Source organism: Poecilia formosa, unplaced genomic scaffold, assembly GCF_000485575.1.
Source record: "Poecilia formosa unplaced genomic scaffold, Poecilia_formosa-5.1.2 Scaffold215, whole genome shotgun sequence".
In the NCBI taxonomy this organism is placed as follows: Eukaryota; Metazoa; Chordata; class Actinopteri; order Cyprinodontiformes; family Poeciliidae; genus Poecilia; species Poecilia formosa.
The window spans coordinates 697617-715078 of NW_006800154.1; the positions used below are offsets into that span (position 1 = coordinate 697617).

The 17462-nt window shown below is 41.8% G+C and overlaps 1 protein-coding gene across 5 annotated transcripts in view; it reads right to left on the reverse strand.

Annotated features, from left to right (window-relative positions):
• LOC103148960 (muscleblind-like protein 1) overlaps nucleotides 1-16978 on the reverse strand; it is a 37780-nt gene extending 20802 nt beyond the window's left edge. Inside the window, exons 1-4 of one of the 5 annotated variants that reach the window (XM_016679564.1) lie at nucleotides 16899-16978; nucleotides 16526-16635; nucleotides 14383-14541; nucleotides 71-974 (exon numbers count right to left, since the gene is read on the reverse strand). In XM_016679564.1, coding sequence (XP_016535050.1) covers nucleotides 71-244 — 174 coding nt within the window. In that variant the 5' untranslated portion in view covers nucleotides 245-974; nucleotides 14383-14541; nucleotides 16526-16635; nucleotides 16899-16978. Of the gene's footprint in view, nucleotides 1-70; nucleotides 975-1088; nucleotides 1121-1250; nucleotides 1473-7351; nucleotides 7558-8249; nucleotides 8838-13504; nucleotides 13603-14382; nucleotides 14542-16525; nucleotides 16636-16898 lie in introns of those variants that run through there. The other 4 variants (XM_016679567.1, XM_016679566.1, XM_016679563.1 and 1 more) reach the window with 4 other exon arrangements.
• Nucleotides 16979-17462: the final 484 nt, after the last annotated feature.

Sequence of the window (17462 nt, forward strand, 5' to 3'; positions counted from 1 at the left end):
CTCAACAGCTTTTCAGCCACTAATCTGTAATCTGTCTCACCGGCCGAGACACGGCTTATGCTTTTCTTACCTTGAGGGAGTCGAAGCAAGCAATCACCCGTCCGTTGTCCACCTGGCAGCTCTTGGCCGGATGGGCAAACTTGCACTCCTGGTCGGAGCGCGAGCACGTGCCCCTCTGAAATTCCCGGCATACTTCCAGTGTGAGCCACTTTGTGTCGCGGATGTGTGCTATGTTCATGGCCATGGCAAAACGCAGGCAAAAGGTGTTCCTAGCAAAGATACGTTCAAGTGCGGATAAAGTACTTCTTCTAGTGTTTTAATCCACTATTGTCCTGCCTTGTTTTAAATGTCTTCCTTGGTATCGTTGCTGCTTGTGACAAGCTGAAATGAAACATTCAGAAACGTACGGCTTGGTGAAATGCTGCAGGACAGTGTTTTGCTGTGGACGTTAATGAGTCATTTTCCCGATGCAAAACAGCATCTGGCAACAGGTCCGAGATAACCGGGAGACGTCTTAGCCAACTTGTTCCTCCTCACTGTTTGTGTTTATTGCTTACTCTCTTATGCAACATCCAAAAAGAGAGAGCCCTCTGGTTGGGTGCAGTGAAGCAGGCAACAAAGGTGACAGTCTGTATAGTCTGCTTCAGGAAGGTTAAGGACACTGAGGACTGAACAGAGGCCTTAAGGGGCTGAAGGCGATGGTGAAAGGCAAGGTGGGTGAAATGCTGTTTGTGGGGCCTGGCGGTGCAGTGGTAAGGCTGGTCAGCTGGTGGTGAGCAGCGAGGGTCGTCTGGTGAGTAGGGCTGATGTTGGAGTGGATGCTGATGGTGGAGCAACGGGGAAGGGCGTGGTCGTTGTCCCTTTACTCTTAAAACTGTGGCAGCAAGCGAGCGAGCAAGGGAAGAGGGGAGGGATGGAGCTTCAGCTGTAGAAGCAGGTCAAAGCTGCAGCAGACATCAGGGAAGGCACTTCCTCTGAGGAGAGAGGGGGAAAAGAGACAGACAGATTAGTCTAATAGTGTGTGTTAAATAAATATTTATTTTTTTCTCTCTCTTGTAGCTTTCAGAGGAGTTTCTAATCTGCTGCACCTTTTAAATCGTGCCGCCGCAACAATATGCAGCTGTGGGAATGAAGAAAATGTAAAAATGTCAGAAATGCAGCAATGTAAGCTAAAAACAAAAACAACATTCGCCATAGCCTGTGCACTAAAAATGCACACATGCTCATTGTGCCACCGCGCTCATACTCACACAGAACGACAACAAAAAAAACCCCAAACAAAACCGCAAAAAGCAGCTATTCACAACTTCCGCCTCTTCTGATCGACGAGGCAAAATCAGATCAGATCGGCTCCAGTGTCGCCTACAGTCTCATCAAGCAGAGGTCGGTCAGTCATTAAAGCGGTTTAGGAAAGAAAAAAGAAAGGGAAGAGTGAAAGCAGGGAGGGAAGTTGAGGCAGGGCATGAGGGAGAAGAGTTTAGTCATTTCCTTTCTTGTAAAGTCTTGTGAGAGAGGGGACCAATGAGAACGAGCGGAGTTGCAGCAACATTCTGGGCCGAGGGCCAGGTGAGAGCAAGAGGGGGAGGAGCAGACAGGAGGCCGACCTGACTGCTGCTGGAGAAAAACACAGGCGCAGAGCGAAAATTATCACTCTGTTTATTATTTATATAACTGCTGGTTCTCTCATAAACAGGTGATCAGTCACGCTGCCACACAACGCATTATTCTCACCGGGCCAACATCACAGCCCTGCGTCGGTCTCCATGTTATGCTTATTACAGCAGGATACTTTTTAAAAGTTTAAAAAAGATGAAGGCTTGTTTCCTCGACTAAGGTTTTCTTTTCCAGGCAGTGTTTATTTATTTATTTTTGTCATTTTTTGGTGCACCAATTTGCTCGCCATTTACATGATTGGGCTCCCAGGGGCCCATTCTGCTCTTATCGCACCGGCAGCCTGAGTCACCACACCCTCTGTGCAGAGAAATCGCATTTCCCAGAAAAAGTATATGCACCTTCAGTAACACAACTGACCCCTGCTAAGTTAACGATCACAACACGCTATATCAGAGCGGCGCAGAGGCTCAGCCCGAGCCGCTAGGATCCAGCAACACAGACAACATGTTAGCAGACCCAGAGAAGCAGAAGAGAAATTATACCTTTTTACCTTGGATGACCTTGAGGAAGTATTACTGCTAGAAATGACCTTTGGAGCTCAACCATAATTGTAAACAAATGCTGCAACTTCTTCAGTTGTGCAGCTGCGTATACAAGTTCACTGCATAAACAATACAGCTACCATACAGGGCTGTAGACAGGAGACTCTAGTAATTTTGACAGTGTCTCTAAATGAATTATTTTAATATTTTATCAACTGTTTGTTTCTCAGAGAATGACTGGTGCCTGGAATCACACATATAGCACACAGTATACCATCATTTCGTTTGCATGAATTTCAGTTCCCATGAACTCTCCTAGTTTTTCATCATTTCATCCTCATCCCTGTTAAAGATCAGCCATGTCTGCAGGACCTGCTTAACATCATATAGTGTTGATGAGACTAATGCTGTTGCACTGCGTGGTGCAAACACTCCATAAACCACACTGCAGCTTTTTTTTTTTTCTGAACAATAGCCACAGCTGGACACCATTAATGAGCGGGAACGGAGGATTCTATATAAAGATTTAAGTGAAAGGCATCAGCGGCCGTCTTTAAGAAAACGAGAGTGTAATGACTCGACGCTTGAAAAACGGCTGCCCCCTGAGATCCGTCTTAATCAGTTTCCATGGTTTCTGTTTGAGTCAGGCAAGTGGATATCTGTGACAATGCAGTATAAGGTAATGTGCTAGCGGGATAATGAGCTCTCCTTATGATCCATCATGTCCAGACGCAGGCATTCTTGCCCTATTGATTTCTTCATCTCAGTGGCCTTTCCTGTCAGTATTTCCAGTCCTCTATATAATTCCACTTTAACTGTCTCCTGTGGATCCATCTTTAAAAAAAAAAAAAAAAAAAGTTATTGGCTTGAACCATCAAATTCACATTATGTTTCAGGATGAATTCATACAGGAGCCAAAGCTCCATCCATATATTAATGTGACTGTCGCGTCTAAACTCTCCTCCAGCATCCTCGGCAGCCCTCCTTTAGGCTCCAAGGTCTCGCAGGCTGGTGCAAGGTCAGCCACAACGGTGGAACATGACGGTGCGAGAGAGCAAACAAAAAAGTCTGTGTGCTTCCCGTCTGCCTTTCGAACACGTGGTTCAAATATTGCATGGCGGCGAAAAGAAGAAGTTCATCTTCGATATCAGCACATCAGCAGCAGCGGCTCGCGGTCATGTGACACCGGCGAATGCCTTAACGGCATACGCGGTATCAGAAACAAGTCTGCACATCTTTTGCTTTCTCTTCATAATGGGCTGCACAACATATCGGCTCAACAACGACAGCACTCGGCTTTCACAGAACGCACAAACGGAGCACAAAGCCTGCTTGAGGTTTGATTGGTGATTATTCACTGAGGTTTTTCTCCGGCACAAAAGACTGTTTTGCAACGGAGACGTGTCTCAACTGATTAAGAAGACGAAGCTGTCAAAGTATTGCAAAAGTACGAAGGGGATGTTGAAGTGTTGCTGTTATTTTAACCGAAAAAAAAAAAAAAAGAGGTGTGGTTGCCAGATTAAACTTCCCCAAAATTAATAAGGGCCCACATTTTAAATGTAGCTAACAGCACATTAACTTAGTTTGACAGCTTAGGTCATGAAAAATAGAAATGGTTCAAATTTCCTCTTTAAATTAAATGAACTTTTTCAGTAATCTTGTAAATGGAAAAAAAAAAAAAAAACAGACAAGAGGGCAAACCGTCATCACTTTATGCTTCATTCATACTTTAAATAATACGGAATAAATGAATGTATGTTAGTGATCATAGGCACTACGTGCTTGATTTAATTTACTAACACAAATTGGGCTTTAAATCCAGTCTGATTGTTTTTTTGTTTGTTTTTACCTCGACAGCAAAGAGATAGGCATTGGCGCCTTCTGGTTTGCTGCTCTTCAGTAAAATGGAGTAGTTTCAGCATTCTGACAGAGGTGGAGTCAGGGTGACAGTTTGCTGATGCAGGTCATCACAGAACACAAACCAGTGGGAAATGCAACACCGCTGGCCTTTGTGCTCACACTGCACCGTGTGCTTGGAAAAAAAAAAAAAGCATCCTCGCTGACCTTTACATCCACACATACACTTTGGTGCACATATCAGCTCATTTATAGTCGAACATTTGTTCCTGAGAGGCCAATGCAAACCAGCCATGACTACTGAGTAAAAAAAGGATTTTTTCTGAAAGGAAACCAATCAGACTTTTTTTTTTTAATTAATAATACATGACTCATGTGTATGGCAATGAGTGAAACCACAGGACATCCTGTTGGTTTTATTTCGATATTGACATTCATTCTTATGCTCCTTGTGTCATCGTCATCACTACCAAGCTATTAGGTCTTCTTAACTATTATGTCTACTAAGTTTTTGTCCTTCAATTATATATAATTTGACTCTGAAAGTGCAGCCCCGGCTAGGAATGCCAAACAAACAATGCCTATTGATTCCTCTTAGCGCAAACCGCTGGGGACAATGAGATCTCTTGTTTAGCATACATAGACAAAACTAGTCTCACATACACACACACACATGCACACACTGACAACATACAGAAATGCAAACCTTAGCAACAAAACACAAACCTCGGTCTGTCCTAACAGAGAGTATTCTTCAGATGTGGTGAATATCTAGCTGTCTACAACACTGTATCTTTGTGTACATGTGTGATTGGACCCATGTATGGCCTCATGGCACAATAAGTAGATGAGCTAATGAGTGGATTTTTTATTTTTTTTAGCTTCAATAATTAGGGCAATTATTAAGATTAGCAAGGTTAGTACACACTACACTGAGTGGGCATGAGCAGATACATTAAGGTTAAAAATATAATTAAGATTCTAAAAAAGCTAGAATGTTCTACCCTACTGTTCTAATGATTTAAATTTAAACAGCAAAGCAAACAGGGACAACAGTTCCTGTTTTAAGAACTTTAAAACTACCACTACATTTAGAGGAAGGTTTACAAATCCATGTATAAAAATCAGGCTGTAGACATTAGAAATAATAGCTCTTTTTCTGTTTTAGACAAAAGCAGTTTGTTGGTGGATAGTTGTTGGGCAACTTTAATTGTTTTTGTGCAAATAGTGTGACACCATTAAACTCGAGGTTACCGTCAGAACCTCATGCAGGCGTGTGCCTAGAAATGAGCAAAGGCAAATTCAGTTTATGTACTTACTGGAAATATAAACAATGTGTATGAATAACTGTGATCTGCAAAAAACAGATCTCAACAACTGTCTCCGAGAGATTCTGCAGACGTGCGCTAGACGGGTCGGTAGGTTTTAATGGAGGATATATATCGCTCTAAACCTAAATGGCAATGGACCAACAACTTGCCAAGACAGTGTTTATGTTGTCTGTGCTGTGGTCCGCTCGGTTTGCCGTCCGCATGACGGAGTGACAATACTTTGCAACACGATAGAGAAGGTCATATTTTTAAACACCGTTGTCATAATTGCCTAGCTGCCTTGCCTACAAAAACAGAGTAGAGGATGTTGAAAAATGGAACGAATCCTGTCTTTATCCCAGCCAGCCACGCTCTGCTCAAAGTGCCGTGTCTGAGGGTTATTTAGCTGTTTATATGGAGCAGGGGGAGGATAAAGGAAGATGTAGCACTTAAAAATGGAAATACAGTATCTGAGGGGCACTTTTAGAAAGGAAACAACATGGGTGAGCTTCCGGATAAACTCACAACTGTAAATATATTCTTAGTTATCAAAGTTTATTGAGTGTGTAGTTCGACTCATTCTGATGTATTTTGTGAGATAATTTTACTCTTCACAAGTCAGTAAAGAAAAAAAAAAACACAGCATTTCTCTGTTTAAAATATATTTTTACGAGTACAAACACACATACAACACTTTATTTTGGTTTATGCTGATGCACTGCCCACAGTAAAAAGTCATGGTTCTTGTGTATTAGTAATCAAACTAATCTCTAAATTTTGTGTATGCTTAAAGTATGCTACTTTGGAAGACTTACATTTTTGTAAAAGAAGAATTATCCTTCTTTTACAGAGAAGGATCATTTTGAGTTGGGATAGCTCATGTTTTAAATATGCATTTATCGACCTACGTTAGAAGTCTGAAGCAAACATTACAGTATTACAGTGCTAAGTACTGACTTACGATGCAAATGAGGGTGAAAGGAAGCTCTCAAATATTTGCTCTGTCTATCTCTCCTAAAATTATTAACTGCTGATAAGCAAAGAATTAGATAAGTATCATGTACGATTAAAGACATGTTAATTATAGGAGTAACACAGAGCTGTGTCCCGCCTCTGACAGCTGTTCCAGTCAATTATTATTATTAGCTTAGCCAGGATTGTACAAAGTGGAGAGAGACTTACCCAACAAAAGCTGTGGGAAAGTGTCACTCAGATGGGGTTAAAATGTTGTCATAACATCATAGGAACATGTATAGGATTCCTCGTGTAATGCAGGCTTAACCTGTCAGTGCAGACTCACCCATGCACAAAATCCTGTCTGTAGGGCAGATTAAATCACAGGTGACATACATCACTGGACAACAGTCTGCACCCAGAGTTTACATGCATATTTACACTGACAACAGCAGCATGTTGCTCTGACATCGCAGCGAGGCAACGACTCGGAGAAGTCTACCTGCAGGAAGGACTTTTCCACAGTCTCCTCTTTAAAGTCTATTACGCTTTAGTCCGCGTGTCTACACAAATTCAAATTGCACTGCTACTATTTTAGCAACCGTGAATCCAGCTCAATCACAACAACATTCCTCTTCCTTTCCCCCAACCACAGACACACCACCAAGAAGAAACCCAGCAGGGCAAACAGGAGGAGGGCAGAGATAGTGAGAAGATCAGACAACGAGAAGGGAGAAAAGGAACGGAGGCCAGAGTTCAATTCTGTGTAAACTGTAAACATCTCTTGCATTACTTATTTATTTTTTTATGTACGGTACAATAATTAATGATTTTCTTTTGGTCAGAGTGTTCTTGGAATCTGAAAAGAGGAAATGGAAGCCGAACGGATGAAATACCTAAAATAACCGCAACTCTGATACGAAACAAACCATTTCCCCACAAATATTAGCACTTTTGCGACTTTTAAACTGACAAGATGAGCTGAAACAAACCCAGCACTTTAAAGAAAGAAAAGCACAACGCAAGAACCTAAAAGAATACTTCAAAGCGTTAAAAATGCGAAAATTCACTTACTTTCTCTCCCGTCGAAACATCAACTAAATTATCTCCATGTACTTGGACTTCCTACTTGTCCCTCGTTGCCTCTTAAACTTTCTTCCTCCCTATTCGTTACTTGCCTGCTGTCAGTCGCACGAAAACACTCAAACAGACAAACCCGCCAACACACACACACACACACTCCCACAGACAGTCACCCTCTAACACACTCTTCTCCCGTGACCCAAAATGCTTGGCAACATTCTACTGTCCTGAAATACGGCTCTCACCATAAAAGGTAGCAGTAGCCTCTTATGTCACACGCAATTTACATATGCTGGGGTGGGAGTTTGGCTCACACAGCATGCATGTTTAAAAACACACAAAGATATGAAGCCATGCTTTCCACCTTTGGGCTGACGCAGCAAGAAACGGATGGCGGGGGGGCAATGCCTTTGGAGATCGTTACCATTCTCAATGTTTACCATGCCCTGCAGGATTCCAACATGTCCAACGTTGAGTCAGATGGAGGGAATGGAAGCTGAGTGGGCGATCTATTGATCCTCTCCACTGCTTCCTGGAAAAACCACGGCCCTCCAAAGTCTCTCTCTCTCTCACACACACACACACATATACCAGCATATTTTCTCGCAAAGCAGCGCTACCCTCAGGAAGAAGTTGTTGTGTGACGGTGTGATTTGAGCCAAGAATGTGTCTTTCAGTGAGTGTGTGCTCATTTCTATAAAATAGGCTACAACAAATAGAAGTCCACTCGCAGCAGAAGACTGTAAAGGCAATGAATCTCGATCTCTCTACCTATGCGCTCCACTGCATGGAGACTTACTTTGCAAAGTGGAGCCTGAAGCTCGCACACGAGGAAAGATCTCGATAAACCAACAAGACAGGGTGGAGGGTGGTGAACCCCAGCTCTTACCTCTCACATTGCTCTCCAGTTCTGTGCGCGTGAGCTTCCGTGTGTCGACTGGCTCTGTGTGTTTATGCGCGCATTCAGACAGGCCGCGACAGCAGACCCTTAGGCACCGGCTGGACCATTCTCAGGCAGGCAGGCGGGCAGGGGGAAGGCAGGCAGAACGCAGCAAGGCAGAGCGACTGGCAGAGGAGAGGCAAGCGAGGGAGTGAGTGAATCAGCAGCGAATGAGTGAAGGAGCAGTGCAGAACCGAGCACCAGAGTGAGAGAGCGAGAGAGAGAAAACGAGAGCGAGAGAGAGAGGAGTGTGTGTCTGATCGCTCACGCGCGCGCTCCTGTGCGTGCGCGTGTGTGTGTGTGTTTGTGTGTGTGTGTGAATGTGTTGCAGTGTATCCCCTCCCCAGGCTCTCTTCGAGCGTCTGAGCCGGGCTGTGCCGAGCTGTGCTGAGACGGGTTGGGTTGTGTCTTTACTGATCCCCCAGCCTCTGGATCGTCTGTCTGCTGCAGGGAAGTGCTGCTCGCTGGGCGGCAGTAGCAACAGCTGTGGAGGAGGAGGAGGAGGAGGAGGAAGGAGGAGGAGTAGGAGGGAGCCCTGACTGCACTGAGCATACAGATCCTGCAGTTCCCTCTCCCTAACCTAAACTCAAAGCCAGCCACGCCCCCACTCCCCCCCCTCTCCCTAAAACAACACCAGGAAGTACTGGCTCACTTACAGCAGCATTGCCCTTGCCTTTCCAGTGAAACTGGGGGAAGGAGAGAGGAAACGGGCAAAAAAAAAAAAAGAATGAGAGAATAATTTAAAGAAAGAAACAAGATAAACATAAAAAAAAAAATGACTGCGGACAATGAGATAGGGGGGGGGGTATCCAAAAGCAAATAACATCACGACCATGAAGTTAGACTATGAGCAAAGTGTGTGAAAGTTGGGTAGAAAATGGAAGCTGGGTGGAATGAAAAGAATAAGGGGTGTGGAGGAAACAAGTATGGAAAGATTTACAGGGAGTGTGTGACAGAATAGGTCTGGATTCTGTCCCGCTCCCCTCTTTCTCCTTCGAGCTGCTTTTCTGCTGTGGCATGCAACCCTCAGCTCAGTCTCATTGCAACAGCATCACACGGTACACCAGTCATACCCAACCTGCGCTGTAGTTATATTCTAGATATACTACTAGTGGTACATTTAAGGTAACATCAAGGAGAAAAAGTAAATAGAGGAAGTTTGTTGCATTTCAGAAACTTAATAAAGGACAAAGTAAAAGTGGGGAAACATACACAGCTACAAAGTCTCCTGTACGGCTGTTGACACAAGGCTTCTGTGCATCGACCTTTGTATTCGGGGAAGAGCTGTTGTGTCAGAGGGGAGCCTCTAAAAATTGAATTCAGCTATGATGCTGCAATATCCGGTAGCTTAGGAGATAGAGGCCCTGGCATCAAAAGGAATCCTTCCAGGTTTTAAGCTGCGAGCAGAGCTTTGTTACTGATACTCTTTTCACTCATACTCTTGTGAAACCTCATTTTCCTTGATTGGGATCAGAGGAAAGGAACATTTATATAGTTCTGTTTGAAATATTGAAACTGCTTTACTAAATATTTTATTTAACAAAGAAAGGAAATTCTATGTCGTTCCTAAAAATGAGATAGCTGAGAAAACACATGCAGCCGAATTTGAGAAAGTGATGTTCCAGAAAAAAGCAGATGTTACGCAGTTGACATCTTACCTGAAGTATATATTTCTCATAGTATCTTCATTTAGTAAACATTTAGAACATTTTGGGCAGAAAGCTGGAGCTGCTAACTGCTTCGTATCTCAGCTGATTCTGCCGAAGATGAAAACAGCTTTTGTTGTTTCGTGTTTCTTTTCAGACCTTTTTAGACGGTGAAAACATTCCGAGATACGAAGGCTCAGATTTAAACCAACTAATCAAACCGTTCATGGTCCACGATCAAAACAGACTTGTTCTGTCTTAAAGTAACTCCAACGTCAATAACGTCAAAATGCTTTTATGGAAACACTGTTTTGAGAACCTTTAAACAGGCACTTGAGGACCAGGGTTGGGGAACTCTGCTTTACATATTTCACACAAAATGATCTCTGGTGTTGCACCAGTAGGTGCAACACCAATGTATGAAACATCTGTCCACAAAACAGCCTTCACAGCCCCAAGCAGCTGTGACAGTTTTGAGATAGGAGTTGTGGTCTGAAACTGTTAGTTTGTGCCTTTAGGCCTCAAGGCCTAAAGGCACAACTACTCTACATTTATCCAAAAATAAAGAACCTAATAGAGTTATCAGACACAAGTTGGATATTAACTGTTTATACCCTTCAGAGAGGATTTTCAATCAACGTGGAAAAGATGATGTTGTCTTCCATCTGAACAACATGGAAACATTGTTGAAAGGTGAAAGGGTGCTTACTCAAAGATGTCTACTGATATCCAAATGTGGTTTAACGGTTTTCAGGGAGTTGATTATATAGACAAGCCAACATATTTGCTTAGACTGACTCGCAGCGGGTCTGTCAGACAAAAAAAAAACCCAGTTATGTCTTTGCACTGAGTAAAGACGAGTATTAGCTAGCCTTTAAAAGTAATTTAAAAAAAAGACGTCTGTGGACATCCGGTCTTGAGAGGATAACCTTTTAATAGGTTCTGAACAAGCACCTTTTGTTTGAAGTGCTTCCTCAGCTCTAACTGAAAGGTGAAGGCATTTCCTTTGAAGACATTACATTTTTTACACCCAAAATCTATGGCAATTCTTACTCCTTTTTTTCCCAGAAAATGGTATATTGTTATATGTACATTACTGTAGAAGTGAGTAACATACAACAGCACAGTCCCAGTATTTCCTAAAGACACTCAAATGTTTGCGTTTGTCCGCCTTTAACTGGTCTGAGCAAACCAGATCCAGTGTTGCATCTCTCCACACGTGGTGATAAGTCATTGCTAATTTACACATCAGTCCCTTAAATCCTTGGTGCTAATTTGTAGATAAGAGAGCAGCAGGGGCCAACGTCTTATAGTTCACTATGCCCGATAGTGAATTACGTTGAAGCAGTGAGAAAGCACAAAACACTTTGTTATGCAAAATATAACAAGCGATTGAATTTTATGTGCCTTTATCCATTACCAGCTGTTAGTCTGCAGTGTTGGAAAGAACTACTTCCTATTATGGAGCAATCCGGCTGGAATGCTGTTTTAAATTATCGGAACATTAGCTTTGGACGGAAGGCGAGTTTTTCTTGACCCATAATTTGAAACAGCGACTGATTTTCTTACACATACTAGCATTAGCTCTAAAGATCTGAAGTCCCTGTGAAACTCAAACACTGACGTGGAATTTCCCCTTTTCTGCTGCAGCTGACAGCGTTCTACTGCCTCTCTCTGTTCTGCCCTCTGCCTCTTTCTTTCAGTCATCCACCTTGCTATCTTATTCATATATTTATGAACTATGCATCATCATACTGCCATTGGCAGCTCATATCACAATAGCTTAAATCCAAACGTGGAAAAAAAGCTTAGTCTTAAAAAGCCACGCAGCCTCGATGTCTGCTTTGTACACAGTTTTATTTCCCTACCGATCCAAACATAGATCTGACAACTGAAACACATTTTGCATTCACGAAACGCCTGCACATTTAGCCTGACGCACAACATCTTCAGGTTCTGCAAAAGTCTGAGTCAAATCTAAAAAAAAAAAAAAAAGTCTGAACTTTGTTCATTTCTACATATTTCTCCAGATGACATTAACCAAATGGTTTATTTTTTTTCCCCCATATGTCTTGTCTTACAGACAGAAGGGTGTTGTGACTTCTCTTCTCTGTGCAGTTCAGTGAGAGCAGCATGAATAAACACAATGAGTCTGAGAAAACTGTTCACACACAAACGATGATAACCAACCGAAAACAGGAAGAAGTGAGTAAGTGGTATACTAAAAGGGGAATTCCGCCAGCAAGAAAAGTGAAATAGCCAACTACTCAGCCCCTAAACGCATAAGTAAAACGTTGTCGTTAGATTTAGCAAATCGCGAAAATTAACTCCACCAACATCAGCTCCGCAAAGCATTAAGGTGAAACTGTCTCTCCTTTGTTGAGTCCAAATATTTGATGAAGGATTTGTATCTTTTAAAAATATCATTTCGGGCTTATAGTTATCAGAAAGTAAAACTAAGACAGGATTCTTGAGCTAATTTCACAAAGAAGCTCTACAAATCTTGATGGTCCATTGAAGTCATAATTTAATCTTGGCAGCAGCAGCTTTTCATGTGTGACTCATTCGTCTCGGTCAAATAAAAAAGTCCTCACGTCGGGTTTTACCTCCACATGTCCTCTCATATTTTACCTCATCCCTAATGAACACAACTTTCCATCTTGTGCTTCCATATCATCTCAGGGCTGAGCTATTTGTCAGTCGTCTGTAAATGACTTTGGTTGGCAGATGTGAACTCTCACTGGTCTGAGGAGACATCCCAGAGCTTCTGTGAGCCAAACTCTGAAGGCTCATCCATCACGAGGTCTCCAAGTACACATTACAATCACATTACAGACCATCACAACAACTGGAAGAGCACAATGATTTAGAATCAAATGAAAACAGCTTAGGGATGAATTTAAAACGGTCCTGTTTTACAGGCTGCAAAATGACAGCAAAACATATTTCCCAGAGACCAATGCAACACAGTGCTCTCTCTTTGTTTATAGCAAATTAAAAGTTAAACAAATGAGCCTCTTCATGTAGAATTGCAGTAGCATTTGCCCGTTGCATGCTCTGTGGTTTTCTCTAAAGTTTTTTTTGCTTTTTTTTTTTCCATTTTGACACAGTGGTGGGAAGCAGGTGCAGTTCAAACTGCCAGATCTGAAATACAGACTGAGGAAATAGCAGTGTGCTTTGTCCCCATCTGACACGAAGTGTTTAAGAGCAAATACTGCTTGAGCTTTGCGCTTATCTTGGAGATAAAATAAAAACTAAATGGAAACACCTTTGCGTAGGATTTCATTGGAACTTTATCTCATTTTCTGTCTGAATGGAGTCAGCAGATAAAATGTATAACCATTATTCGCTCCTTACACACAAATTCTACTTACAACGGTGGAAAGAAGTTGAGAACTAGCTAAATTAGTTTACGTTAGATTCGTATTGTAAGTCTTGTAGAAAGTAGCTAAAGCATAACAACAAACACAAAACAATAAATATTCTTAGAAATAGTTGCGCACCGAGTCAGTATACAGATATAAATCCTTCAGATAGATTCATAGACAGAAGTTTTACCTGCGTGTCTGTCTATCGCTGACGTGCCACTGGGACAGACCAAGCTGCTTCAATGCAGGTCATGCTGGTGCAGTGCATTGTGGGACGAACTGACATCTTCATTCCTTCCTTCCTCTACTTCTCTCACTCTAACTCTCTCACATTCTCATAATAGGACCGTCTGCTTGGCAACGGCCATACCGCAAATGTGGTCAGGTTTACTGCAAGCCATCACTGCGGAACATCAAGTCTCCATGACAACAGCTCCTTTATCTCATTTGCATCTTCTGCTTGCATTATGAACTCATGCCAAATATGGTCACCTTGTTATTTTTGCCCGCCTCTCTCAGGATCCCCTTTTTTTTTATAACTTCCTCTTTCCCTCCATTTGCACAACCGTGCATGCACTCTTCGCATTTAACATGCGCACTCTGAAGACCTAACAGAAGCACCTGCTACAAGCAAGTACAGCTTTCGATTAAAGTGTGCAAAGTACAATCATACGACTTCTATTGTCTTCAGGTTGTGAGTTATGTCCTTTTCTTCGAGACATTTATGCTGCATTAACTTATACCGGCGGATTTCACAAACAACTTCATCACCGTGTCAACAAAAAAGTGAATATTTTTAATAATTTAAGAGTACATTTTTGCAGCTACATTCGTATGTTTTGAGCTATGTGACTAATAAAAAGGAGTCTGACTGCGTATGCATGCTTAGAATTGCTTCTAAGAGCGCATTAAAAGAGGAAGCGTATGTGACATTAGGTCAGTTTGCAGCTTGAGAGATAAGCTATAAAGCTAAATGATACATTAGGACACTGAGGGCTTGTAGGGTGTCGCTGAGTCACACACACACACGCACACACACACACACACACTCTACTGGGCTTCACTTACCCCTTCGGTTGTTTGTCTGCGTAGACCAGTGCTGCATTTCCTCCACTCCTCTTCCTCCCAGAAGGACTATGTCTATCAAACCTTCACTGGAATGTTGAACCAGGCCTCTGGGGCCCACACACGCAGCAACACTCAGCAGCACTCAGCACCTGTCTCCAACTGCCAGCGCAGAGAAAGAGACACGGTCAATCACACAGGACAGCACAGCAAAGTGGGAAAAATAAGCGAGAGAGTAGGAGGTGGGAAGCAAGCAGTTCATCAGCAAAATACTCTTCTAGATACGGAACAAAAGGAAGGAATATGCTTAACAGCCTGATTGGGCCAAATAAAAATCATTACTTTAAATAAGCTGGGCTGCTTCTTTGCAAAAATGAAACACAGAAGTACTGACTAATATCTATTGTAAATGTCAAACAGATAAAAAGTACATTGAATCTGCCATCTTAAAGCAAACGAAAACGGGGATTGTACGGGGATTTTAGACTTTCAACAAATCTAGTTTAAACATTTATACAATTTCTAGTAGCCTTCCAAGATCATTTTTCAAAAATTATAAGTATTAAAAGTACTGGAGACATTTCCGGTGGTCTGCTAACACAAAAACTAAATGTTTGGTCATAATGGCTATCAGGAGATTATTTGGAGGAAAAGGTGAAAGCTGGCCGGCCTGAGGACACCGTCCTAGCTGTTAATTATAGGTGTGTTAGCATCAGTTTGAGGGGGTGTGATAGTACAGGAAGGACAATAGATGGCATCATAAAAAAAGCGTTATGTGGAAAGATTGAAGCTACATTTTAAAACATTAGCCAGGAAGTTACAGCTTGGGCACAAATTGATCTTAAAACAGACAATGAGGCAAAGCATAGCACTGAATTAGTTGTGAAGTGGCTCAAAAGTTGACAAAGTACTTTCTTTTTGAATAGTCATCTCAAAGCCCAGAGCTTAGTTTCGTGGAATATTTGTAGCGTTAAAAAGGAGCAAAGGAACAATAAAGATGACTCAGTTACGCCAGTTCTGAGTAAAGGAATGGGCCAAAACTCCAGAAAACTGTGCTGAGAAGCTTGTGGAGGGATACAAAAAATGTTTGACACAAATAATATTAAAAAAGTAATTAATCAATTCTACAGATATAGTTCTAAAATGAAAAAAAAAGTCTTTAAAATATCTAAAGACGTAGCTCCCATTATTCCTTCAGTAAATATAAATACTTTTGGTAATGCTAACTAACCTAAAACAGGAAAAGTTCTGTGATTTATTTTTCTTTTGCTACGGTATATTTTAAAATAAATCAATTGATTGTCCACTGTTGGTAAGGTGGTACATAATACTTTAATTTGAAAGAAAAAGGTATAGCTTGATACAAGAAAATTATCTTATTTTACAATAATAACAACGTGCAAATTGTAACTAATAACGAAAATTTTCATGAAGCAAAAAATTACAAAAACACTTCTTGACTTTTGAAATATGAACATTTACCGTATTTTCCGCACAGTAAGGCGCACCTAAAAACCTTCAAAAGCCAACAGTCCGCCTTATAATCTGGTGCGCCTTATATATGGACCAATATTGAGCCACAACAGGTCTAGCAACTACGGTAAGCAGCCGCCGACTTCATTTTTGCCCATAGAAGAAGAAGCGCGCGGTGCGTGCTGGGATCGCTGGTTTGTTAATAAAGTTTGATAGAAACTGAGGCGGCAGCGTGTCGGTTGGTCTGTGTTACCCAGAAAGCAGTTGAGCACAATATCGCAACACCAACACCGTGAGTGAAACAATGACTGGGGCAGCCTACTATATAAAGTACTCAGGGACCGCTTTTTTATTGTTACGGAACAAAGGTACGGGTGGCAATCCTTCCTGTAGTGTCTATTCTATGCGCCTTATTTATGAAAAAAGTTTTAAAATAGGCCATTCATTGAAGATGCGCCTTATAGTGCGGAAAATACGGTAATTAGATCAGTTTCCAATTAAAAAGTACAATTTTTAAACCTAAAGGTCAACATGGTAAAATATATAAAACGATTTGCTTCTTTCATAACAGTACTCTTTATTTAATTTTTGTAGTTTGAACTATATACACCAACAAATCAACTGTAAATTACAAAACCTTTCATAGTTTTCAGCATATATTCCTTAAACTTACCGCAGAGACCCCGGCAGCAGCAGTCTCGCCCACTCTCTGAATGGCTGCTGTGACTTCAGGGTTGGAAGCCAGTAAAATTGGGCCTAATTTAGCCTCCCCAGCATTGCAAGCTGCCATCAGAGACACACAGAGAGAGAGAGAGAGAGAAAGAGAGAGAGAGAGAGAGTGAGAGAGAGAGAGAGAGAGAGAGAGAGACCCTTCCCTTTTAGAAACTCTTTGGAAACTGTGGTCCACAAGTGGTACCACTCCATTCTTATCTTAATGTGAAGAGAGAAAATTGTTTGAAAATGTGCAATTTCTACAGCTGTCTTTATCTAAAAGCTATAAACTGAAGTAAATTGAAACCAAGTAAAATTCAACAAGTTTATTTCACCTTAATTTATGAGTGCCTTATCTTTCCCCAACTGTCACCAGATACGTAGGCAGATCTGCAAATGGATCCCAAGCCAGAATCAGAGCAACCTGTAATAAAATCACACTGGTAATTAGGTGAGAAGAGGCAACCTATCTAAGAGTCTATGCTTGCACCCTCCACTTTCTATGCTTGCACCCTCCACTTAGCCACTCCCTGACACTGTCATATAATCTTTAATAACAGCAACCTTCACTGTAACTAGACGCCGCAGGCGTAGAAGTCATCTGGCTGAGGTTCATGTGACAAAGAGATGGAGAGAGGCTGAAAGTAGAGCTGTAACTCCACATCGTATAACCCACTGGTGCGAAACGTAGCACTTTTATCTGCGCTTAAAACGTTTCAATTATCTACTTACATAAACGTCTGCACTGCCAATGCATAGGAAAGGAGGAATCACCATTAATGACTCTGACACACCAAGCATTTCCTTCAGAAACAAACAGCAGATGAGCACAATCTTTTTGTTGGTGTATGTCTGACAACACATGGTAGTGCAAAAAGGGCAAGGCATTACTGCTCGTC